The following is a 25448-nucleotide window of genomic DNA, read 5'->3' as shown; positions in this document are numbered from 1 at the left end:
AAGGAGCACAAAGCGGTGAGGATTAAATGTCAGCCTTAACTGTGATTTCCTTGCTTCTGCGATTGCTCTGATAAGCAGTGGGCTTTAGTAGCTCTCCTCAACGTTAAATTACAAGAACGCAGGGAGCAGAGACAGCCACATAGCAGAAAAACAATTAAATAAAACTGACAAACTTCATGAACTTCCTTGTAATTTTATGCATCTTAACTGACATAATTGTCCCAGGAAAATCCTTCTCTATGTTACTTCAGATTACCCAGGGACTGAAGGAAAACATCACAAAACATGCAAAAGCATTTAAATGAATTTCAGTTGTGCTGGCTTTTGAGATGCTCAGACATGAGCTTCTGTGGGATCCTGTCTGTCTGACTAGTTGATTAACGTTCAAAAGGTCATATTCAAGTATATGCACCTTACAAATAAAAGCCAATCTTTGTTAAAGCATACAGCAATAATGGTTTTCTCTAAAATATTATTTTATTTGTTAGTATTTAATGAAAACTGGCCAGTTTTAGCCTTCAAAACAATGCAACTATCGCACAGTGTGCACAGTTATTTACAATGTCTCAAGAAATAAAGAAAAACCACACATTTGTTCCACACAGTAAGTAATAATTAATTCTCTGTAGCTTTTTATAAATCTGTGTAAGAGTTCAAACTATTTCCTCAGGAGGAGCTACAATTCTTACAAACATCTCCATTTTTTGACAGTAGGCTAAGTTAGCGATTTTAACAATTTCAGCTTCAAATGATGCATATTTTCACAGCATGAATAAATGAAATAAGTACCCTTTTCCAACAGGATTCTGCTCTTTTTTTTTTTTCTTTTAATGGTTCACAGTAAAATGTACCATCATATTTTATACATCTCATCAGACTCTACACGGTGCACAGGATTTTTTTCCCCAGTTAAAGCAGCTGTTCTTGAATGTTTCTCCTTAAACATTTATTTTACCCTTCTTCCACATCTTCTCACAGCAATTACAATGGAAAACTTTGTTTAAAGATTTAAAGGCATGTAGAAACTCTCATTCCCAAAGTGATGTCTCTTATCTATACATTGTTTGGCAATTTCTTTTTGAATTCTTACAGTTTTTATCTTTGCTTTGCTAAAGGCTAGGCAGCACAAGTCTTTCAGCATAACTGATAAATGAAAAGCTACAGAAGACATTGTATTTCACTGCATTTAACCTACCTGGCCCATTTGAAATATACATAATGGGAGACTGTTCAGATCTGATGAACTTCATGGTCAGCATGCATTAGCATCTCAAGGACAGGCAAAATAAGAGTCCTATGAGAACAGCTCTTCCTGCCCACCATAACACTACATTTTCACCTTTTTACTAAAGGGTCATTGTGAACAGCATCACAATATGATTAACTGTTACATACTAGTTAGCTACTGCTGACTGGAACTAGTTTTACAACAAATGCTTTTATCACTTTCTTAGTGCTCTGAACCTCTTTCTTTGTTTTACTGATGGTATCCAGGCACCTGCTATCTACATCACACCAAGTACTTCTTTTCTCGCCTTAATGGTTTCCAAGCTGATGTTCAGTGTAAAGCAACACTGAGAAGAAAAAGAAATGCAATAACAAATAATACAAAGGTGACAAAACATCACACACAAATTCTAGGTACAAGTAAATTATAACCTCCGTCATGGTGGTTATGTCTTAAGAATTCAAAATCCTTCAGAAAAACCAATGGTCTTGTTGCTACCACTACTGAAAATGTAGAGAAACCAGCATGAATCTGATGATCTGTTTTCTACAGAGAAAGATGCATAGACCATATCCTTCCTCAAAAAACAAAAAACAAAAGTCAACCCACATAAAAATACTTCCAAAGGTTTGATGTTGTTGCTTTTTTTCCCCATAGCACTTGCATATTATGCCAGCATAACAAGTGAACTTTTAAAGAAGAAGAAAAACATGTCAATGCCTTTATTCCCTCTTCCTCTCACTTTTTTGTTTTTCGGCTTCTCACGCTACGTGAGCAACAAGCAATCCACATTCCATCACTGCACAGAAAGGATGAGACTCCTATACTTACCATAGATTCCCAGGCTTGGTATGTTGGCAGGACAACTGACTTGTTTGGAATGAAGCTGTCTCTATTGCAAACCAAATTTTAATCTCCTTGTATACTATGCTTGTATTTGCTCCAGCCCCAAAGAAAGTACAAGTTTACTCTGGAATGCAGTCTGGAATAGACTGTATGAACAGGCCATTTTGGATAAATTCATCTGTATCACTGAACAATCTCATACACCCAGTAGGAGAAACATGAACTAATTATTTATTATTTGCATATAAATTACAGTTTTGGATTTTGTGGCGTGATTCCCTGTGGGATCTTGGGCCAGTTTCCGAACTTCTCTCTAAATCTCTGCTTTCTCATTTGCAAAACAAATTTAGTTATGCAGGATGGTGTGGGTGAGGCTTAATTAACTCGTGTTTGTAAAGACCTTTCTGATCTTCACACACCACGCAGAACAAGGACTACAAAAAATCAGTATTAGAAGGTACAAAACGTGTAAGCCCACAAGCACACAACATGCACTCTGCATATCAGCTTCACACAGAAAATCTGTGCTAACGTTTCTTTGTAGCAGCAGCAAAAATCACATTAACAAGGAGTATAAAACATGCATATTAAAAATAAATAATTCACTTACTTCTTCCTTAGTTCCACGTCTGAAACTGGAACACATCTTAGGCCAGCTCCCAAAACCATGAGTGATGATGTTAGTAATACAGTCACTCTAAGACCTAAAATGAAAAAACAAAATTATTTTACAGGTTAAGTCAGCAATACTAAAGGTAAATAATTAAAAAAAAAAGACAAAAATGTGTCTAAATATATACATTTGTATGTAGACTCGTTAATTCATGCATATTCCTTCAAATTATAAACACTGGTGCTGATACAAACTACAGATACGTAACAAAATTCTGTGTTATTTTCCATAGTGATGCACTAGAATTAAAGGCTTATTCCTGGCATAATACCATTCAGGAACGTACCTAAAATCTTACAGACATTCCAGGAAGTGAAAACTTACAACAGACATATCATTCAAATTGTTCAACATTTGCTTTGCAATTAGAAGCATCAGGGAATATCCCCCAATGTGTAAAATCTAGGTAGATCCAGAGAAACAAAGTACATTTGTACGTTCTCTTCCAGCCACTTAACGATACAGATACAGCACTGTTGCTGTTTTCTCTGATAAAGCAAATACACTTTTCATTCTGAAGAAATATCTATTTATTCAGTAGAAGAGGAGGGAAAAAGAAAGTATTTTTTGCAGTCTTTGCAATTAGGCCAAGTTTTTGCTGCAGTCCGTTCAAATTACAGAGGTTGTAAATACAGAGCATTAGAAAAAAGCTACAACCGACTGATTCCTTGAATATGTTTTTCTTCTCCTCATACCACAATTCTAAAGCGAAGAGCACTCAGATTAGAAATAACTTCATGTCAGTGCTGCAATTCCGTTTGCCAATAGTTTACTGCTGCTGCTGAGGTGTTTCCAGCATCAATAAACAGAAATAAAACTGTCAACTGTGGAGCTGAGCCTCCAGAATACTGGGAAACACCAAGAGTAAATGTGTACAATTTAAAGGGTTGATACAGTCTGTATTTATAAAGTCATACAGTTAGAAACAAATTTACACCAGCAGGCAGAAAATGCAGGGATCCCATATTCTTAGCAGAACGTAACATAACTGAACGCTAACAAATACATAGCATCTCTAACATTTAGGCAAGACTAAGAGCTACCCAAAACACAGACAGAAAGAGAACAACTTGCTATGATGATCCACATAATACAGACATATGATTATGACTCTAAAGTGCCAATTTTCAGATACGCTCCCAGTATGTGAATGACTCTGTACTCCATACAATTCATCCAACAGTCACATTAAACATATTGTTCTCCTGCAAATTTTACTGGAGTTTTAGGGCATGCATTTTACCAAAAATGCAACTTTGCTTTTATTGCAACAGCTCTTAGCAAACCTCACTCAGTGTTACACAACTCCTCGTGTGGACACGGCACAAACCACAGCCAGCTCCTCTCTCACACAACCCAAGCAGGGCAATCAAAACAACACAAAGAGAATCTGATACGGAAGCATGACTTCTTCATTGGGACAGCTGAGTCATTAAGGACAGGAACGTGACAGCTCACACCCCCTAATGCCTCAGCAATGCACTGCAGGCCCTGAATACTTGTTTCCTTGAAGGTTCCCCAGTGCCTGCCCAGACTTATTTGATTCTATGTTTAGCCAGCACACGTTGCTGTTAAACTGGATTTTCAGGTGTGCGTGCCTACAGAGCCCTAACTAATGCCCTGATAGTATGCTGCTCACAGTCCAGGTGCAACTCAGGCCACAGCAGTAGATAAACATTAATCACAGATTTACATCACCCGATTAGTCACAGGACACGTACAGAGTTTTTCCTCAGTCAAAAGCATTTGTTTTCTCCATTTAAAAAAAACAAAAAAACTTCTCTTTTATATCTGCAGAAAAGTTTTATTAAAAAAAAGAAAAAAAACACACAACACAAAACTCAGCAGCACACCATTCAGTGAAAAATAAATTGGATGTCACAATTTCCCACCAGCGCTGACTCCAGGCTTATCTTTAATGTCAACCTTAGATGTCATGTAATTTTAAAATAAAATTACCAGGTAAAGCCTCAAAATCAAGATACGTTTCATCTTCGCAAATGTTCTTTCAAGTCCTCATTTAGAATTCTATACGCTGTAATGTGTCACTTTTCAGTGTTTTGATCGTGCAGATTATTCTTTGGCCTTTTGTTTCACCTTAACATGCAGATACATCTAAAAATTCCTCTGGTTAAAGAAGCATGTTGACAATGATAACACAAAAATGAAGAAGTAAAAAATGACTGTCTCAGAAGCAGTATATTAGGCATTTCTTTTGCTAATTACATGATGATTTCTACCCTCCAAACGTCTTCCCCATTTATTCTGCTTCACATTTTAACTCTCTGAATATAACCTCCATCTTACCCTAGGAATCAGTCTTTAATCATAGGTCTAGAACTATAAGTATTTTTTTGCTTTGAACATTGCAGTGGCTGTCAATCTGAGCTGGAATGTAATGGAAACACATTTGGAAATGGAAACATTGTGTTACTCCAAAAGGCAACCAGAAAGTGTTTTGGGACAGCACTGTGCCCTATGGGACTAGTGACCCAAGCAAGCTTGGAAAGAAAGCCCACCAACCCTGCAATTTCTCCCCTGTAAAAGATCTAAGGAACTCGCACAATCAAGATTTTGAGTGGACATAATTAAGTTTACTAGTTTTCCTCTGTACATGCAACTGCTAATGGATGGTGAGGGGCTACATCTTCTTAATATCTATCATCCAGATTCCAACCCCCTTCTATCACAGATTTGACATGTAGCTGGAAAAAGAAGAAACTTCTCAAAATGGATTCTCTCTGCAATGAAATGCCACCACTGTAAATAGAAAACCTGTAGCAAAAATGGTGTCAGTAATTAAAAAAAAAAAACATGTATATTGGTATTTGAGTGAAATAATCAATACTGTTTAACTGCTTAACCATCCTGCAGCTGACAACAGTCTGCCTTGCAAACTCAGCAGCCCACACTGAATTTGCTGGCTTTTATAATAGCCACAATAGCTAACATAGGGGTGCTTCATCTTTCACCACTTTTCCAGCACGTTTTATTTTCAAGATACATTCAAAGGTACATGAAAACACATCTCCTCCCACACTGCATTATTGACATGGATCTCAGCAAGCGATCTGCTATACCCGGTTTAGTAAGGAACTTACTTAGATTAGAGATATTGCACAGCTACAACAAGCTTCTCATGCTAGCTGTAAATTAGCAGTTTGTCATTCAGAAAAAGAACATTATTAACAACTGTTAATTGCCTTTTGAGACGTATGACCATTCCTTCTCACGCCTGTCACCCACTGCAATAACATGCCATAGAAATGAGACTGGCAGACTGTAAAAAGCCAAACCCTGCCTCGCACTCAAGTCAAAACTGAGGAAGTTTCTACTTCTGCTGTCCCACAGCAGCAGACACCTCACACATCCTCACTCTGAGCTGGTTAGCACTACACAGCCAGAGAGAACAAAACTCTTTAGTGCACAGCAGCACGCTAATGGCAGCCACTGTCTGCCTGCTTTTCCCCTTTTTTAATGGAACATCATTCACCTTGGGGAAAAACCCCAGTTAGGTGTGCAGAACAGGTTTCACCTTTTTGCCAAGCCTAATGAAAGCCAGTGGAAATCTGCAAAATTCAGACCCCACCCAGCACAGCTGAAGTGGATTCCTCTTATGCCCACGTCTCAAACACATTAACATGTAAGAGTTTTCCTTCCTTCAGCTGCAGACACTAAAATCAGTCCTGAAGAAAAGAGAATACAGCAACACTCAATTACAAGCTAGTGACATCAGCCCACTGCACGTTTCCACAGTTTCTAAAGATCAGGCCAGAAGCAAGAGGGATCCATCCTTACACAACATGCAGCACTTTAATTCCCTCAGGTGCTCTGCTACTGTTCTGGCTGAAGCATGGCAACCTAAAAAGACAATTCTGCCTTGATGAACACATATCAAGAAATGAACAACTCATCAATTTCAAATGCCATTCCAGAAATTCATTGTTAAATTGGACTTTTCTATCCAATTTAAAGCAAACTCAGTTTTCAAACAAATTCCTGCTTTGCCTTTCTTAATGGGAAAAAAAAGAATCAAGAGATCTTGCATTTTTCCCATCTACGAATTTAACATACATGGAGTAACTTTTACCTTTGGTTTCAGCAAATAAAGCACTGAGCTCCACTTTTTCCACAGTGTCTCTTTGGTCGTGGAACTGTTTTTGTACGTCTTGTCCAGACACCTTCCTCATTGTTCAAGCATCCTCTTTAAGATGTGAGCATTTTCTCCTTGAATACTAATGCTTCATTCTGCAGGAAGGGTCTGTTTCTTTTCCTCTTTAATGTGTGGCTCATGGGTTTATCCACATTAAAACAAAGCTGGGTTAAACTGCTCACTTCATCAGGCAATTCTGAAAGAAGAGCACAGAAGACCCTGCTTCACATTCATCTACTGCTCCAGAAATTTCTGCATTTTAAATGACATTCCAGCAGAATTACACTAATTGCTGTAGCACTTACTCTCACAAGGCTATTACTATCAATTTTAATCACTCCAAAGGTAATAACAAAAGGTACCTTGCTGCTAAGTACAGTGAACTAAACTTCTGTTGTGCTTGCACTTCGCCAGAAGCTGAGTAATGTCAATGGGGATGATCAGCTGCAATCCTCCCTCAGAAAAATTGTCCTTGCAACAAGCAGTACAATTCTCAAAAGAAAAGCAGCTTTACATTGGCATAAAAAGACTTCATAGCAGAGATGTGGCCCCAGTCTTTCCTTTTAGCTAATGGGCCAAAACTTGAAAAAAGAAAAATCAGTATTTCGGGCCCAATGTAGATTCCACAAAAGCACTTGATTGCAGATGGGCATAAGCTGCGTTTGGAAACTCAGTGAAAACAAACGTTCCCAAGAACACCATCACCTACACTCGAAAGCTTTACAAACTGGAAACTAATCGCAAAGACAACTAGCGAGAGAGAACAACTACAAGGTCATATTTAAGTCATCAAAAACTGCTCCTAGTTTGATGGCTTCAGTGTCACGAGGTGCTGTTATGCACAAACTGGATGTTTTTTCATAAGCATTTACGGTGCTGATGTCCTGCTCTTCATAAGCTGTGTTTTCAAAACCAAACTGAAACCAACAGTTTCCATCTGTTTCCCTGGCGTAATGCAGCGCCACCAAAATAGCATCCTATTTTGCCTAAAAAGGTCTAGGACTTCAATTTAGGACTTGTTCTGGATTGAAATAAAGCAAACTCTCAGGAACTTCACTCACATGTGTCCTGCGAGACAGTTGACAGAAGTGTTCCAGTATGAAATAGTAAGCACTAAGTTCAATCATATTCGACCCACTCGTACCAAATTGGACCCAAATCTACATTTAGCCGCACCCAGCCTCATCTAGGACACAAACAGACTTCTTCCAATATGAATCCCACAGTACAGCCCAGTTCCACTTCTCAGGGTAGGATGATATGGCAAAGAGATTCTGCCAGACACCACGCTCCAATTCCTGTCTGACAGAAATAGTAGGCACATTCTGATCCCCAGACAGAATATGTACTAGAACTCTCTTCAAATGTAGACATGGGAGAAAGATCTTCAGAGGGAAAAATTCTCTTTATGATTTCTTATAGTTATTCTAGCAAAATCTACCAGCAGCAGCAGACATCCAGGCTATTAGGAGGAGTTTGAAATCTCTTGTAAATGTATTTGTTTCATCACATGTACATTTTCCAAATAAACTCTGTAGGTATGAATACAGCAACTTCAAGTAAAATAATTCCTTGGGATCAATGTAGATCTTGCAGTCAGTCAAAAAGACAGACGAGCCACCATGCCAGAAGAGAAGTCACAGCAATAAGGAGAACCTCCAGGGAAGTCCCTGTCAACCAGGAATACACAACGGGGTGGGGGCAAACTCTGACCTAAAGATAAGACTATAAGCGTCTTGTGAAAAATCCCAACAAAATTAAGAGACTCGAAGTACAGAATTTGGCCACTCAAGTATTTCAGAGAGAAAATGGTCAGCGTCAAGGAAAACAGCTAAAAATGTAATGACTAAAGCAAACGCAGAAAATGCTAGGACAGAACTGTGAGAAGCAAAGCTAAATATTATGCAATTGAGAGTTACTACGACAATCACACAACCACTTTCCCAATTCCCAAGCTGCACCATCTTTATGTGTGTTCTGATTGGTAAGAATCTAAGATAACACATTGACATTCTAACCACACCGCTCCTTTTCGACTCATACTGTAATGACTCTTCTTGCTTTATGGTATCTCCATTTCCCTCCCCCCTCCCTCTACTTTCATTGAATTGTATAAGAATAGTTATTGTTCACCTTACTCTAGATATAAGAACTTGACTGCACCTGTTAGAAGGAAGAACAAGCAGTCACAGCCATGCCAAGAGGACATATGGTGCTTTTTTCTCATTTGCATCCATGAGGTCAAGATGTGTGATACTGTGCTCAGTGGACCCACACTGTTTTAGAATTATTCCAGCATATTAATAATCCCTAAAAAGTTGATGAGGAAATTACAGACTAATTCTTCAGTTCCACTAACATGGATCTTACCCTGGCCATGAACTCAGAACTCTAAGTTCTGAGGAAGCTCCTCAGACTTTGTGCAGCAATTTAGAAGTTTGGTGCAGCAAATAAAGTAATCCTGGTTTTAAGAACTGAATGAGTTTGATCTGAGCTTCCAGTATAAAAATGCGTAACTTACAAGTATTGAAATTTCCTCCCATATGTCAGCTAAGCATTCTGAAACATCTTAAATTCCTAACATCTATATTGCAAAAACAAACAGCATAAGGAACAGCTTAAAAAAAAAAAAAAATCTGCATTACAAGTCTGTAAAAATGTCATAAAATCTATCAGTCAGAGACCAATTTTTTGCCTGAACAGACAAATACAGCACTGAGTTGAATGGTGTTCATCTCCAGATCAAAACACTGATTTCACAATTGATTTTAGCCTCTTTATTAACATACCTCCTGTTATTAAAACCTCCTGATTTTGTTTCTTGGCTCCATAGGAAGCCAACTATTTTAGTTGTTTATGGATATCATAGATTTGACTGTAGAGAGTCCTCATTCCACCCACAGCTCATCCAAGCGCACCAAATATTTCTTAACCCTTGCACAGCACCTTGGAGAGCACTGGCATGGGACGGTGGGACCTGCCTCCCTCCCGACGTGCCTTCTCAAATTGGGTGCGCCACCTCCCTCCTCACTCACTTTTCCTTTCTGCCTTATTTATCCAGACTACAAGCACACAGAAACAGGAGCCAGTTCCACAGCCAGTAGCACAGCAGCTGCTAAGTCAGGTCTGCTCTTTACCTGGATGCTAGATGCAATAAAAATGGGCACTGAACACATTCTAAACCTACAGATAGCTCAGATAGAAACATTTCTTTCCTCCTTCAGCTCAGCCATCAGCTTTCTGTTCTCAGCCCCGATACTTATTGGGGCATGAAGACATGGGTGAGTCATTTAATCAGTTCCTTCCATTTGATTAACTGCAAAGCAACATAAAGGGGTGTGTATGGATATACATAGTGTATACATAAAGGGGCACACAGCAACAGACACAAACAGGTAGCAATGTAGTTGGAGGGCTAAACCTCTTCATTAACTTTGAAGCTAAATCATAGATGCTCATTAACAAGTCAAGAGGACATACAAGATAACAAGCCTTCAGTGCAGTTCTCACTGCTGTGTTCCTGGACAAATTCTGACAATCTAAGCCATTTCAGCACTGAACAAGGGGGAGGAAAGCTTGTCTTTTCTCTACCCACTCATTTCAAGCACTCCCAATTGCACAGCAGGCTTAATTACCATGCAGCTAACCAAAGAGCCCTACCTGTGGCGACAGGGAGGAAAAAAAGGCTCTCTTGTACACATCTATCACAGAAGATGTTCTGTCATTATCTTAGTGGCACTTGTTCGTACCACCCAATGATGCATGAAATTTTTCATTTTGAGAGATTGAGGCATTTTGCTTTGCCAGGACGGAGAAGCAAGAAGCACCCAAGCAGCAAGGATTGGCAGCCACACTAAATACCACCCAGCCGATCTGCTGAGCGGGATGCTAAGTGCAAAGTTTCTGCTCTTTGCCATTCTGCTTTGAGGATGAAGAGACGTAAGAGCCTTGACAATGTAATATCTAGGTGGCCCTTGTGTTTGCATGGAGGTCGCTGGAATCAGCATTTGACTTCCCTGTGTGTGAGCACATTCAATGTTTTAACATCTGAATGGACCACAAACAATAATTCTGACTAAGATCACCACAAAGGATGCCTTTTGTTTGGGGTACTGTAGCAGGTCTGAAATTCACTACATTTTAAAGGCTCCTGATCAGTTCTTTAGGTTCTTGTCATTCATCAATTACAATTTAAGAACTCCACCTCCCCAAACATTGAAAAATATCGTAATAAATGTTTCTAGATGCAGCTGGATTTGAAAGCTTGTATTCCAGGACAACAGCAGACTTTGCAAAAAGCAGAAGACCTCTCACTTTCAGAACACATCATTCCCTCAAGCTGAGTCACACGGATCTCCAGCTTTAGAAAGAGGAAGAAGTCTAAAAATCCTCCCTACAATAAATCTGCATGAGAAAGCTTAATTTGTAGCTTTTGAAGAAGCAGCATTGATCATATGCTTCTGCATAACAATTATGGTTTCAGCATGACTACAGAGGTACAGTAAGCACACACATGTGAGAAGCATTAAAAAAAAAACACAACAAAAACAGAGCAGGAAATGACAGAAGAGCTCTGAATGTGACCAATTAGAGAATGGTTAAGCAAGCCACAATTTCCTTTGCCCTAGGATTATAACTAAAAAAGTGACAGAGGACAACATTATGTGTTTTCACATTTTCTGTCCCAGCTAGAGAACTCTTTCCAGAAGCAGAGTACAGCCAGACAGGGCAGCCACACGCACCCAGCTCACACCGCTGTCATGTGGCTATGCATCCTTCATCCCTAAAACCACACCAAAGGGAAGGACTGCATTCTGGCAGAGCAGCAGGCACAGATCTGCGATATCTGAGGGGCCCCAGGGAACACAGCAAGCTGGTCATGCTCATAGGGCTTCAGGGAAAGGGAGTGCAAAGAAACTGCCCAACAAACCCTTTTGGCAGGCATGGCGCTACTGGGCTGCATCCTGCTTTAAGGTTTGGCCAACACAGAGCACTGGGACCTTGCTAAAGAGAAAGAAAAAAAGGGCATTTATATTTAAAGAGACTCCCCAATCTGAAGCAAGTTCATAGAAGCTGTGTTTCTTGATCTGTGGCTGTGAGAGAACTCAGGACATGTTACAAGCACCCTTTAGCCCCCGTGTCTGCTGCTGGCAAGCCAAGTTGTGCTCAACATGTCTCTCACTCATTTGGAAGATAATCAGAATGCTTTTTCTTTTTGCCTCCGTTCTTTTTTTTCTCCTCATATCCCAGCCACACTACTCCCTTCTCCCTGCCACCTTTGCAGCAGCCACAAAGCATGCAAAGAGAACAAAGAGCATAGGAGCTTTGAGGGTCGTGGTATAAAGAGAAATGTTTGTGGAAGTATGGTACAGAGCAGAGATTGGGGTGATACCAACAGAAAGATACCTCCAGGAAAGGAAATCTGCCTGCAGCTCTGATTGATACTTGCCAATCAATCCAGCCCATCAGGAAGCATGGGAAGTGGTGCTGACAATCAAGCTGGTTTTGCTATGATGAATCATAGTGGTGTCAAGTTAATACAACTCATCAGATCCTAATTAAACCACTCTAGGTTGCTAATCACTCTGTATCTCAAGTGATCTTTTGGAGCACGTCTCACTCCAATGAAGGTGGGCCAATCAATTCTCTAATGAGTCCTCACTTCTGCAAACACTTGCACAAATGCTCTGTGGACTTTCACTGTAGCCACAGCACACAAAATTAAGCAACAAATACTAAGTTGGGTTCAGTCTTCCTTTTCTTCTGATGGTGCAGAGAAAAAACACATCTACACAGACTCATGCACACATAGCAACTCATCAAAATAAGTTCTGTGTAATCAAGCCGATCAAATACCTACTCTAGTGGGATTTACCTACACTTGGCTCTTTAATAGCTTCTTTCATCTTTCCACACAGAAAAACAATACTTCATCTCCTTCCTTCCAAGATTTGTTAGTTTAGGAAAATTAATCCCTTTCACAGAATTTGACAGGTTTGGATCAGTATTGCTTAGGAGACAAAGAAACACATGCTGCTCAAACCATGCAGTAGAGCATTTCCACGAGGCGAGAGAGAACAGGGCAAAAGCACTAAATTCACATTTAGCTTCCATTAAATCCAGAAGAGCCTTCTGCTGCTCTTGTTGGCCTCAACAAGACCTCTGTCATTAATATAAAAGCTACTAAGTAGAATCAGTTCCCGAAAAGCATACTCCTTGTAACCTAAGCATACTTCAGTTGAATGCCGTTACACTGTGCGTTCCTTTCTATTGGATCTCTATCACTCTGCCCATATATAAGCTATATATAAGCTTTCCCACAGGTTTTTGTTTCCTGTAGGCTGTACTAACCACCCAGAACCACGGTGTCTGTATAAACCATTTTTATTCTCAAAGTGTGTAAATCCTTTTTAGCTTGATCTGACCATATTACATGAAAGTCTTACAATCTTACACCCAGTCTTATCCTGGGAATCCTTAGCCGAGGCTCACATTTGACCTATGAATGATCAAATCGGTCATTCTGAAATACTGCCTCTATATCTTGCAGTCATACATCTGAGATAAGAAAAGTCTACTTCTGAGACCATGGTGAAAGAGAGCTGAAAATGTGCTTCTTCGCCAGAGATGAAAACTTCCAGACTTTAAAAAGTCTGAAAGCCTTTAAAGGCTCATGAGTCACTTGTTGTTGCCCTTCTGTTCTCCAAGAATCCATGTACTTACGATCACTTGGAACATTAAGAACTCTAAGTACTGCCATGAAAAGTCAGCACCTTGTTGCAAGTGTCACCATGGAAAGTATCTCACATTGCCCACTGACAGTGATATGAGACTAACAGCAACTAGACCTGCTGCAACTTTTTGAAATTAGTAGCAGCATGCTCCAATCTGTATTTACTGTCACACGGCCTGAGAGCCTGAATAACAGATCAGGACCCTGAGATACCAAGCACGATGGAAACGCCTGATGGAAAGATAATCTTCCCCATCTGCTGGTTTCACTGAGCCATTTGCAAATCCAACGGCCTCTGGAACTGCTTCCTGCTTACTCCCCGTACTCAGCTCCACATCACTCAAAAATGGAAGGCATTTCACAAACACCCCCTAGATGACCAGGGAGGAGATGTTCACCTGAAGTCCTCTTTCTTCTGTTCCAGTGACCCTGGATGCCCTAAAAGCCAGATCAGCTTTTGCGTGTATGCAGCACAAAGTGACAATGCGGGAACTTCACGTATGAAGGCTGCTACACAGAATTCTGTTTGTCCACCGCGTGTAGCTTATTTTGTACAAAGAACAGTTATTAAGACCTTCTTACATGAGTAAAGCCCGATTTACTGCTCTCATTCAATATTCATTACGATTTTGTCAGACTGTATTAAAGGATTTAACCTCAAAATTCCCTGGTGAAAGAAGTAAAAATTATCAAAAGCTTCAAAGGACAGAACCAGAAACCTAAATGATATATGAGACAGCAGAGAAATCAGGAGCTTGATATTCAGAAGAAGAAGAGTTATTTATATAAGTCAAAACATTAATGGTTTCAAAATGAAAGCCAATCTCCACCAGAAAAAAAAAGAAGTTACATTATTGAAATTTTCTCTCCATTTTATAATTTAATCACTGGGATAACAATACTAGGCAAATTTAATTTTAGCAAAAAAAAAAGCTACTAAGGATATCTATACAACCCATGTAAGTGTATACCATTTCACAAAAAAAGGATCAAGAAATAAATTACATTTCACTTTTACCAGTAATAAGCAACGTTTATTCAAACTCGATACAAGATAAAACTGTATTCCAAAAGTTAATGAAAAATATCACCATTCTATTAAATTAGTTTAATGTAAATTATCATAAATTATTTCCTTCTTCATTGCCTTTTCTTGATTACACGGGAACATAATGAAGACTGATATTATATATTACTTCTGTGTCTCACATTGTGACTATGAACTTAACTCATAAGACGACCAGCAGACCAGATCCATAACTCAAGTATTTAAGCTTAAGATTTCAAGAGGAGTTGAGAGACAGAAACACCCGAATGGACCCGTACATGTGTTCAGAGTTCCCAGGAAATACTCCAGGCACAAAACATCCTTAACCACTCGAGCATCGGGTGACAAGCTGTGGCTAATTTTAATCTTGTAAACACCAAGGGTCCATCCAACAACACACTGAAATCATTTCCCATTTGATTTAATTCATACTGATTCTCTGAAGATAATGATTATTTTAAAAGGGCTCCCTTATGCTATTGCTAAAGGAAACATATCCAATGTGACATTTTGCTCCGCTGCACGCACACTTCTTGACCTTTCTTTACCAAGAAACAAAACAACAAGAACAATAAAAACCCCCCTCCTGCAAAATGGCATATACTGAAAAATGACATTAGCAAACATAATTCCTCCTTTCAACACACAGCCAGCCCAGTCCAAGACCGGGAAACGTTATGAGTACCACCTCTGCCCCTATGACAGCACCCTAAAAAACAGAGCTTGGAAAGCTGTTGCCAGCTTCCCAAGGCAGAGGATAGTGGTGCAGGCGTACACTCAGGCAGGGGAACAGGGCTCAAACCCAAAGAACTTCCAGCTGTGAGCCCTGCTAAGTGTCTGAAAGGTAATGCATTTCTAAGAACATGAGCTCGGCAACACTGCAAATGCTATTTCAATTTACACACCCCAGCAAAATACCATGCGAGTGCTAAGGCTTTGAAGACTCATTAAAATGCTGCATTATCACCCTTCACAGAAGCTCGTCTATTCCTACCAAATTTGCTCAGACTGTATTTTGCTAATGCAGTCTCATGAAGACCATCACTATAGGTGAAAACTCACTCTCAATTTTCAAAGAGCCAGGAAATCACTACAGGTCTACAGAACGCATCTGGTGAGCCAAGAGGGAGGAGATCACAAAAAAAAAAAGAAAGCCCATTCAGGTTAAGAAACCAAAAAAGCATAATGGGAGCATCTCAGACTCCTACTATCCAAAATACAGTAACGATGGTTGCTTGTTCAGCACATCTTTTACTAAAAGTAAATGCTGCTATCCTCTCTTCCCAGGAACACCCCATGCTTCTCTGAAAAGCTGTGCTACAGCTAAATCCCACAAGAAAGACTTCTACAAGTCACACTGTTAACATGCCTACTGCAGAATATTCAACCTTCCAACTTGAATTCAATTAAAAGGGGGAAAAAAGAAACAGATTTCCATTTCAAGCTATATGCTACACCAAACAAGTGAAAAACCAAGAAGTTAAACACTTTTGGACTCGATCTGAAGCATCGTAACACCAACTCACTTCTCTGACAGCAGGCAGCTCTGTACTGATACCCGGTAGATACACCTCTGACTGTGAAGCACAGGACTATCTAAAAGCAGAACCTCCTTTCACAGACCCTGACATGCATCATCCACAGTGTCATACTTCTGATACATGCCAGGTTTTAAATGTTGACACTTCACAAATACATTTTTTTCCTGACAGCTTCCTTACTAGCTAACTCCAATGACAGATGATTGAAGCCCAGAGAGTAAATGGTGCCGTCTCTCTATATTTTTGGTACAGAGAGTAAATTCAGTATAATGACAAGCACTTGTACCCCTAAGCAAGTGAAATACTGCTCTTGCAAGGTCACACCCAGTCAACTTGACAGCCTCAGAGCCTTGCTCCTTCTGGGACACACATCCTACCCCTCCTGATGAGGCAGCACCAGTGGGATGGTGCAGAGCCAGGCATATTGGCACTCCTCACTCCATCAGGATAAGGAGAAAGCACTACATTCTCCAAGGGAATCTTCAGCAGCTCCAAAAACTGTATGACATGCAACAGGGCCCCCACAAAACCTGCTGCTGCACAAAGGACATGCTGTGCATGAAACCAATGAACTAAGATTATCCATGAAGGCTATAAAATGGAAATCTTGCAACAAGTACAGCAACATGGCAATAGCAATGAAGTAGTTCATATGAGTATCTCCACTGACTGCAGAATTAAAGCAATAACAAGGCAATTATTTAAGATATTCCAGCATTTTAACATCAATCAGAATCAACTCCATAGAAAATAAATTAAAATGCACACTCAGTTAGAATTGTAAAATCATTAAAGGTTGAAAAGACCTCTTACATCACCTAGAGCAATCATCAGCCCATCCCTGCCATGCCCGCTAACCACATCCCTCAGTGTCACATCTCCAAGTTTTTGAACACCTCCAGGGACAGAGACTCCACCACCTCCATGGGCAGCCTGTTCCACAGCCTCACCGCCCTTTCTGAGAAGTTTTACCTAACATCCAGCCTCCTCCATCAGCACTAGTTCAAGTTCAGTTTCATTTCCTTCACAGCACAAGCAGAGCTGTCATTTTCATCATAGAAAATAAAATAACTAACTTGAATTTCAAGATAATTAACAACACTGTTACACAGCAATGTCTAAGTAGGCACTGTTGGCTTAAGCTCGAATTGCTTGAATGATGGCAGCAGAGCCACCATGGACTCATTTGGAGAATGTGTTTTCAGACCAACAGATTTCATTCCCCCAGTGTCACTTCAACGGTAGGAAAAGCAGTTCCAACCTCAAAGCATGAGCCTTCTCTGCTACATCTTTTCTCCCTCCCTTCACTACACACAAACGAGCTATTAAAGCCTACATAAACAGAATGAGCAGCACTTAGCATCTCCTGATAGGGATCTATTTAAACTAGAATTAAAAGACTGAACGTTTCTGCGGATTTAGGCCTAGAAGCTCAAACCTGCACACGTGTGTTTTGTCTCATCACCTCAGTGATCCCTAGGATGACTGGGCACAAACTCCAGGGGTCATGCAGAAGTTATCCAAATAGAAATGAGTTTATCAAGATGCAGCAGTCACCATGAGATGTTCTTAGAGGTCTTTTCCAACCTCAAGGGTTCTAAGATTCTATGAAACTATAGAATCATCATTTCACAGCAGAGCAAATCACGCAATCATAGAACCAGTGAGGCTGGAAATGACCTCTAAGACCATCTACAGTCCAACCGTCCGCCTACCAACAATACAGCCCACTAACCATGTCTCTCAGTGCCACATCTCCATTTTTCCTGAACACCTCCAGAGATGGTGATTGCATCACCTCCCTGGGCAGCCTATTCCAATACCTCACACCATTGCTTCTGAGAAGAAATGTTTCCTAATATCCAACCTGAACCTCCCCTGGTGCAACATGAGGCCATTCCCTCTCACTCTATCGCTAACTTTACCTTAACAAACACCTTTACGCAAAAACCTAAAAGCTGACTATCAGAACACAGAATGAACACAGAATGCCACCATTTCCATGGCAAACACCTGCACACACGCCAAAGCAAAGTGACCAACATCTCCACGTGAACTTAAAGCTCCAAGCTCTGCAACATCTCCGAACACCGGCCTCACAAACTGCTTTGGACTCACTTATGCACGTGCTGCATCCCTAAAGCAGCACTCTCGATGCCCCTGGAGCATCAATCCTCACCGAGGTCACCTCGCCCACCTTCACCGGCCCGCCCGGCCCCGCGGCTCTCAGCAGCCGGGCCCCGCCGCCCCCCGCAGCGCTCACCCTTCTTGTCCATCAGCCACATGAAGAAGAAGCAGGGCACGAAGCCGATGGGCCCCCAGAAGACGAGCAGGGCGATGTCCCAGCCGCTGAAACCGAAGGCCAGGCGAGCCGAGTTCTGGATGGGGCCCCAGCTGTTCCACACCAGGCCCTGCGAGAAGCCCAGCAGCGAGAAGAGCAGTAGCACCAACCACCGCCGCCCGTACACGCGGCCCGCGGCCGGCGCCAACCGCCGAACGGGAACCGGCACGGCCGGGCCCCCCGCCGGCCCCCGAGGCTGCGGCCGCCGCTGCGTTGCCGGTGGGGGCGGCGGGGGCCGCAGGAGCGGCTGCCGCTCCTCCGCGCTGCTCCAGCCTAAGCCCATCTGCCGGGGCGGCCCGCCGGGGCGGAGGGAAGGGGGCCGGGGACGCCCGCACTTGAAGCCCGGAGCGCGGCGGCGCTGCCCCGGCCCGGCACAGCCGCATGCGCGGTCGGGGAGGGCCGGCGGCCGCCTCCTTCCTCCGGCGGCGAGGGGAGGAGGAAAGCGGCGCCGGGGAGGGGAGCGCGGCCGGGGGACGCCTCGTGGGGCCGCTTCGCTCCGGGCTAGGCCCGCTCGGCCGTCGGTGAGGGCGGTGCGGAAGGGAACTGAACGGCTATGGCCGAGGCGGACAGCGGCGGCCCCGCCGCGCCCGGTAGGTGCCCGCCGGCCCGGGGTGCGGCCCTGCTGGGCGAGAGACGCGGTTTAGTTAGCTCGTCTGCTGAGGCCTGGTGGCTGTGCCCCGGCTCCCGAACCCGCAGTTACTGCGGAAGGCCCGGCCTCGTCTCGCACCGCAGGGTTCCAAGTAACCTTTTGTTTCGTTCCAGGAGACGAGTGCGTTAAGGCTTGAAGGGGGCTGTTTTGCGGTTGTGCCTCTTAGTATCTAGAAGTGCACGGGATGGATGGAGCGCACCTAAATGGGTGTCTGTGCCTCGCAGCTGTCAGAGCTGTGCTGTAATGAAGAGGATAAAAATCAGCTATGGACTGGATTGGAATAAAAACCCCACCAGGGTTCGGTTACTGCCTGCACATAAATCCAGTTTAAGAGAATTCAGATGAATATATGGCCGTGTGAGCTGCGCTGAGCTCATTAGGAACTATTATCGTTTAAATAGGCCGAAGTGTATGTTCATTTAATTAGGTTGTATGAGTATTTATCTGTATATCTACCATCTGCACTTGTCATGAAATTAATGGCTCATACGCTGCACAATGCTTCGTCTTCCCTTAAAAAATGACGTATTTCTGTTTGGCTCGCGTAGGAATGCTGTCACAAAGATTGGTTTGATAAATGCCCGTGTGCTTAATTGGGAAGAGCTAAATGGTGGGACCCACGCAGGCTGGTTTTAGATGGCAATGCTAATGCTGTAATTCTGATAATACATTGGCAGCACATGATTGAAATTCAGACATCGTGCCCAACCCACGACTTTGCAGCCAAAACCACATATTCCCATAAATACCCTTCTCCCTCCCCTCCAGAAAACCCAAACATACAGACATTGCATATTGTTTAGCCCATCTAGTTCTGTTTGCTCGACTGCGGGTCCATTTAGAAGCTGCAAACACTAAGAGTGGGAAAAGGAAACGAGTATCAGCTGAAATCATCAGAAATGTGATCAAAATGAAAGTAAGGTTTTAGCTAGAAAACTTCAGGATATTTTCAAGGGAAAATAAAGTTTATGCACAAATAAATAACAAGAATGTAAAATGAATGCAAAGTAAAATTTAGGCTTGCGTGTACAATTATGGTGACAAAAATAAAATACAGTAAAAATACTGGATGAGGTTCAGCCTTGATTATGACTGATGTGTATTCCGCAGTGTGTTGGGGTTCCAAGTCAGATTAATTCCCCGTTTTGCCTGGCAGTCTTTATACTTTACTGCTTCAGTGTAGTTCAGCCCATGCCAAAATATTCTCTCAATTTAAAATGGCCATGTTACTACTATAATTTAATTGATTTGGTGGCATCGTGCCAAAGACAAAGTGCTGTCATTTGCAGAAGTAAACAAAGTAAAAAAATGTTTTTCTCTGGACATTTTTCAATTAACTGTAGTAATTATAGTGATGTCTTGTTTATTCTAGTAGCAGAAATAAGGAAGGTGAGGCTTTGCAGTGTTCTTTAACTGCAAAACGTGCCTCTTGCCTCCAATACCTGCATAGAAAAATGAAAACTTGAATATAAGCAGGTTAATTCTTTGATAACTTATCTAAGTCACTTCACCATATGACAGTTTTAAAGATATTTTGGCTCACGCATGAGCCAGCAGGAGAGGGAGGTTTCTGAGAAACTGACAAAAGAAAGGGGGCATTAAAATAGACTTGGAAAATCTCGGTTTATTTACTATTGAATTAATCATGTTTTGAATAATTTATTTTAACTGCCTGATTCTAAATCGCTCCATCTTTCTCATAGCTTTACAACCCATACGCAGATCTTTCAGTCATGGCCTGACCTTTTCTGTTCCAGCTATTTAATTAACACAGCGTAATATTCTGTGTGAATTATTCTTGTTTGCAGGATATGGTACTGTTTAAATTTGTTAATGTAAAGGAGCAGTGCATTGTTGATAAACTGTTGGAAACCAAATTAGCTTTATCTTGCAGCTAGCTGATTGCATTATTTCACTCATGGGCATAATACTTCTCCAAATATGCTAATTTCACTCTTTTCACCGTGTGGTGACATTTTTACTGTTCTCATTACTGACATTTGTAATATGTGGGGTGGGGAAATCTTTTTTTGCTTTAACCTCATTATAATGTAGCTAAAGAGATTTGAATATTATCAGATGAAGTGCACATATTACTCAGGCAAGTGGAAAGGTTATTTCGTCTCCTGGCCCAGAACCTAAATGCCTGTAACAGGACTTGCATGGACTTAGGGCTTCTAGATTGAAAACTGTGATACAGAACACCATCCTGGTTATCAGCTACACAGCCACAATAGCATATCCATTGGTAGATACCTCCATTTCAAACCTGAAAGCTCCCAAGGTTGCATCTCCATATTCATGCCTACCTGCCTATATCCAGCCTAAACCCTCTGGAATTCATCCTAAGAGGAGCTGGTGGCCTCTAGCTGTGATAGACTAGTAGTGATGGGAAAAAATTACATGACTGAAGCTGTTAGAGCTGCCAATTGCTCATCCCATCCCTGAGGCACACCCGGCTGATCCATTTAGGAACTGGCATCCAGAATGTGCTGCTTTCAGCTTGTCTTTAGAAAGATAAACTGAAGGTTTTTACACATTCGTTGTAACCCTGAGGCACCTGGAGAGCCTAATTCAGCTTAAACACTCCTATCGTGTAGCGGTTAAGCTGAGCAGTCCAGGAGGGTGTCCCCCATGAGGGAACTCCTAATATTTTGAATATTCCCTCCAGCATCCAAAAAGAGGCCTGTTTTCCAAGGATTTCCCTCAACTTCTAGGCTTTGGTTGGAATTGTGACAGTATGGTGTCAGAGTTCTCATACATAGCACTTGAGTGGCAGAGTGATGCAATGGTTCTCTTCTTCACATTCTGCCCTTGCACAGACCTTTGAAGAGTTATGGACAAATCCTGTCCTTCCCTCATGTTATTTTGACATTCCCTTCCTTCTGGTTACACAGCAGGATCTGCTCTGTTTTTGGCTTATTTTGGCATCTTCAGTCTGCAAGCTGTACCTTTCTCAACTTTCAGTGAGAGGCAGCTAGACTTCTAGCTCTACAGTCATCCAACGATTCCTTTATACTTTGAGGCAAAATGTTTTTACATTACTTCCTTATTTTGTTTTGTTTTTCTGCTATCAAATAAAGGAAAATACGGAAGCCGGACAGTTTAAATTCAAATATCAGTATTTTCCAGTAGATATTCATTTTTACCTTTAGTCTGGAGCCTGTGCACGTCCACACTGTACAGTGACCATTACAGGGGAGATGATCATAGGTTTGTGCTTAGTCAGATCCCATTGCAGTGTCCTTTGGGTAGATGTGAGGTAGCTTATTGTTCTATGTGAAGTCTACTTTGGTGGTTGGCTAATAAAAGGCATCTCACCAGATTCCCTGTAGACCATGCTGTGGGTTCTTCAGCTCTTGAAAGTAATTTGCAAAAGTCAGATCCAGGTCTTGGGTATTTTAGAGGGGTTATGTGGGAGCAGAAGTTCAGTGGGCCATGGTCCCAATGTTCTTCCACTTCATTCAGAGTTACTGAATAGTTCTTTTACTTTATTTGGAGCTCTAAGCAACTGCAAACATCAGTAGAATATTTTGCATCTCACAGTTGCATTAGGGAAATCAAACTCTGAAGATTGATGATTTCCTGTCTTTCTAAAAACCTGAGAATGATGGAAATGAGCTTGGTCACACCAGGATGCTAGGCCTGATTTGGGAATACAGAGTGAAAATCTCCACGTTTTCTTGAGCTGGGACTGCCTCAGTATTGGTCTCATAATCTCTCTGATGCCAGCAAGAAGAGCTAGTCAATTTGCTGTGGCACTGGTCTGTGCACTGTGTCGCTGGTGAATGTGTTTCTCATTTCTGATCAGACTTTGACATTGTTCTCCTGTTGTCTCACATCATAGCAGCAAGGAGCCACTCAGCCCTGCTGCAATGATCTCAGCGTTAGGATGTTTGCATATGCAGAATTCTGTTGTCTGGCCAGTCATGCACAGCTGTCATACAATAGGTATGCTATGACACCACTAACAACAGCTTGTTGTATGGAAAGTTGTGAAAGGAACTATTTTCAGAAGAAACAGAGTTTCTTCTGTGTTGAATATTTCTATTAAGAAACCTGTCTAACATTAATGAAAAGTTAAGATTGAACGTCAAGTTACAAGAGCTTGGTGATTCAGATTTTAGTGAGCAGTGTTAGGTCAAATGTGTCAGCTGTATGCTGTATTAGAGCAAGATTTTACATTCCTTATGTGAACTCCAAGATTCAAAACAAAACATAGAAAGAAGTTCTTAAAAGACAATTTCCCCTTTGTTTCTGGTAACAAGTACATAAGAAATACATCCCCAGTGCGTTGTTGGATGAGAACCTTTAGAAAAGCAAATAGCAACTTATAACAAAGGTTTAGCTGACTTCTGCTTTAGCCATGACAAAAGAAATAGTCTAAACAGATGTAGCAATAGCCAAGCTTTTAGCTTTATTTCCTGTAATATTGGCAATCCCAGAATCTCATACCTCATTTGTGCACAGTAGTAATTGTGCACTTCAGAAGCTTTCTGGAGGCTCACATAGTGAATCTTCCCAGTTTCTTTCAATGTAATAATCTGTGTAATTCTAAAATATTTCTGTTAATCCTTCAAAGATATAATTTCATTTGGACAGTTATAACTCCAAAGGACTCTAGTTGGGAACTAATCAGACTGTACATTCTACATTCATAATAATGAACAAAGTCCTGTATACTTCTGCCATTCCCTTTTGTCACATTCTAAAGGCTCAGTTGCATTATTGACTACTTACAGGAAAAATGTGTTTTTAGAATACTATTGACTATTATTGACTACTTACTGCAGTAGCTTATGGGAAAGTGCTATATTTTACATTTCATTTCTTTTGTTGCTTCCACTTTGAAGTTCTTGTCAATTAAGTTTGCAGCACAGGACAACAATATACTCAGAATTTTTGGCACTGAATATTATGCAGTGTATTCATCAATTTAAGAGTAGTGCATTTGTATTTACTACTAACAAGGAATAGGAAAAGTAATAGAAATATACTTTATTTACAAGCAGATTATTTTTTTCTTAGAAACATAGATGCCAGTTCTGTGGTGCATTAGTTCCCTTACTTCCAACCATAATGTTATACTCAGTTTGCATTAAATTTCTCACATTAGGAAGGTTGTGAAAAACATCTATGAGTGCCTGTGAAGTACTGGGAAGGAATAGGTGTGCTACTGAATTTGCCCAGCAGCACGAGTGTGATTTCCATGCCAAACAGGCAGAAAGGTGGTTCTACAGTAGCCTGGCTTAAGAAAGAAGTCCACCCTGTTGGATAAACTCTTTTATATCCTGTTGGAAGGCTCTGGCTGAAGGCCATGGTCTTTTCCTTCAAAAGCAAATGAAATTCAATTTGTCTGACAAGTGCTGCAGTCTCATTATGCTTCACTGTACTTTCAGCAATTTTGCCAATAAGATGTATACAAAGATCATTGCAAATATATTTAATATCACTTATCTCAATTGTATGTCTTTTCATTTTCCTCATTTTGGGGGATGTGGAGGAGAAGGGGGAATTTGAAATGCCAGAGATGAAGTCAGGAGTTACAAGGACAACAGGGGAGAGGAAGGCATTTCTCGTACTAGAGGAGACCAGGAGAAGTGAGGTCTGTTCAGCACCTTGTTAACTTTGGACAGATGAAACTGCTTTCTGGAAGTGCAGTACAGCATGGGAGCAGAACAAACAGGACAGAAGCTTTCTAGGAAGAGACTCAGGGGATGTAGGAAGGAATTTCTTAAGTTCATGCATGATCTGCCAGTCCCTGCCAGTGTATTCAGCGTCCTGCCTCATTCTCCACCCTAAGAAGTCTGGTAGCAATTCCCTTTTCTGTATCTTAAGGACAGTTTGTGGTTTGAGGGCATAGCCCATGCTCTTATCTTCATGTCTTGAGTCACATGGGCTTGCTGTAAGAAAAAGTGAGACGCAGGGTTGAAAGGTGAATGCAAATACAGCTTCCTCTGCACTCCCAGAACTTTCCTGAGAAAGATAGACTGATCTTTTATTTTGTTCCCCTTGCTCAGTGGAGAACAAGGAAGGGAGTGCTTCCTTCAGGCTACCGGAGTCTTTAGGTGCCTGTCTTACCAGTGCAGAAGGGTGTTTGACCAGTATGTCCTGATAGGCTCCATGTAACAGCTATCCTACAGTAACCAAAATATCCATGCAAATCTAGTTTTGATGCCCCTGGGCTGAGCTATCTGTGCAGTGCTGCCATACCCAGAATCAAAAGTTGTAGTGGA

The 25448-nt window shown here is 41.3% G+C and overlaps 2 protein-coding genes across 2 annotated transcripts in view; one reads left to right on the top strand and one right to left on the bottom strand.

The window, feature by feature from the left end:
- The window catches only part of SLC49A4 (solute carrier family 49 member 4), a 61173-nt gene extending 42327 nt beyond the window's left edge, over nt 1–18846 (bottom strand). The window contains exons 1-2 of the mRNA XM_042827043.1: nt 18486–18846; nt 2685–2778 (exon numbers count right to left, since the gene is read on the bottom strand). Coding sequence (XP_042682977.1) covers nt 2685–2778; nt 18486–18846 — 455 coding nt within the window. The remainder of the gene's footprint in view (nt 1–2684; nt 2779–18485) is intronic.
- Nucleotides 18847–19058: 212 nt separating this feature from the next.
- HSPBAP1 (HSPB1 associated protein 1) overlaps nt 19059–25448 on the top strand; it is a 32895-nt gene continuing 26505 nt past the window's right edge. Inside the window, exon 1 of the mRNA XM_042827042.1 lies at nt 19059–19153. Within this exon, the coding sequence (XP_042682976.1) occupies nt 19117–19153 (37 nt within the window). The 5' untranslated portion in view covers nt 19059–19116. The remainder of the gene's footprint in view (nt 19154–25448) is intronic.

Source organism: Centrocercus urophasianus, unplaced genomic scaffold (assembly GCF_019232065.1).
Source record: "Centrocercus urophasianus isolate 14NV4802_14NV808 unplaced genomic scaffold, USGS_Curo_1.0 seq_28, whole genome shotgun sequence".
Lineage (NCBI taxonomy): Eukaryota > Metazoa > Chordata > Aves > Galliformes > Phasianidae > Centrocercus > Centrocercus urophasianus.
This window is presented reverse-complemented; position numbering and strand designations above follow the sequence as displayed.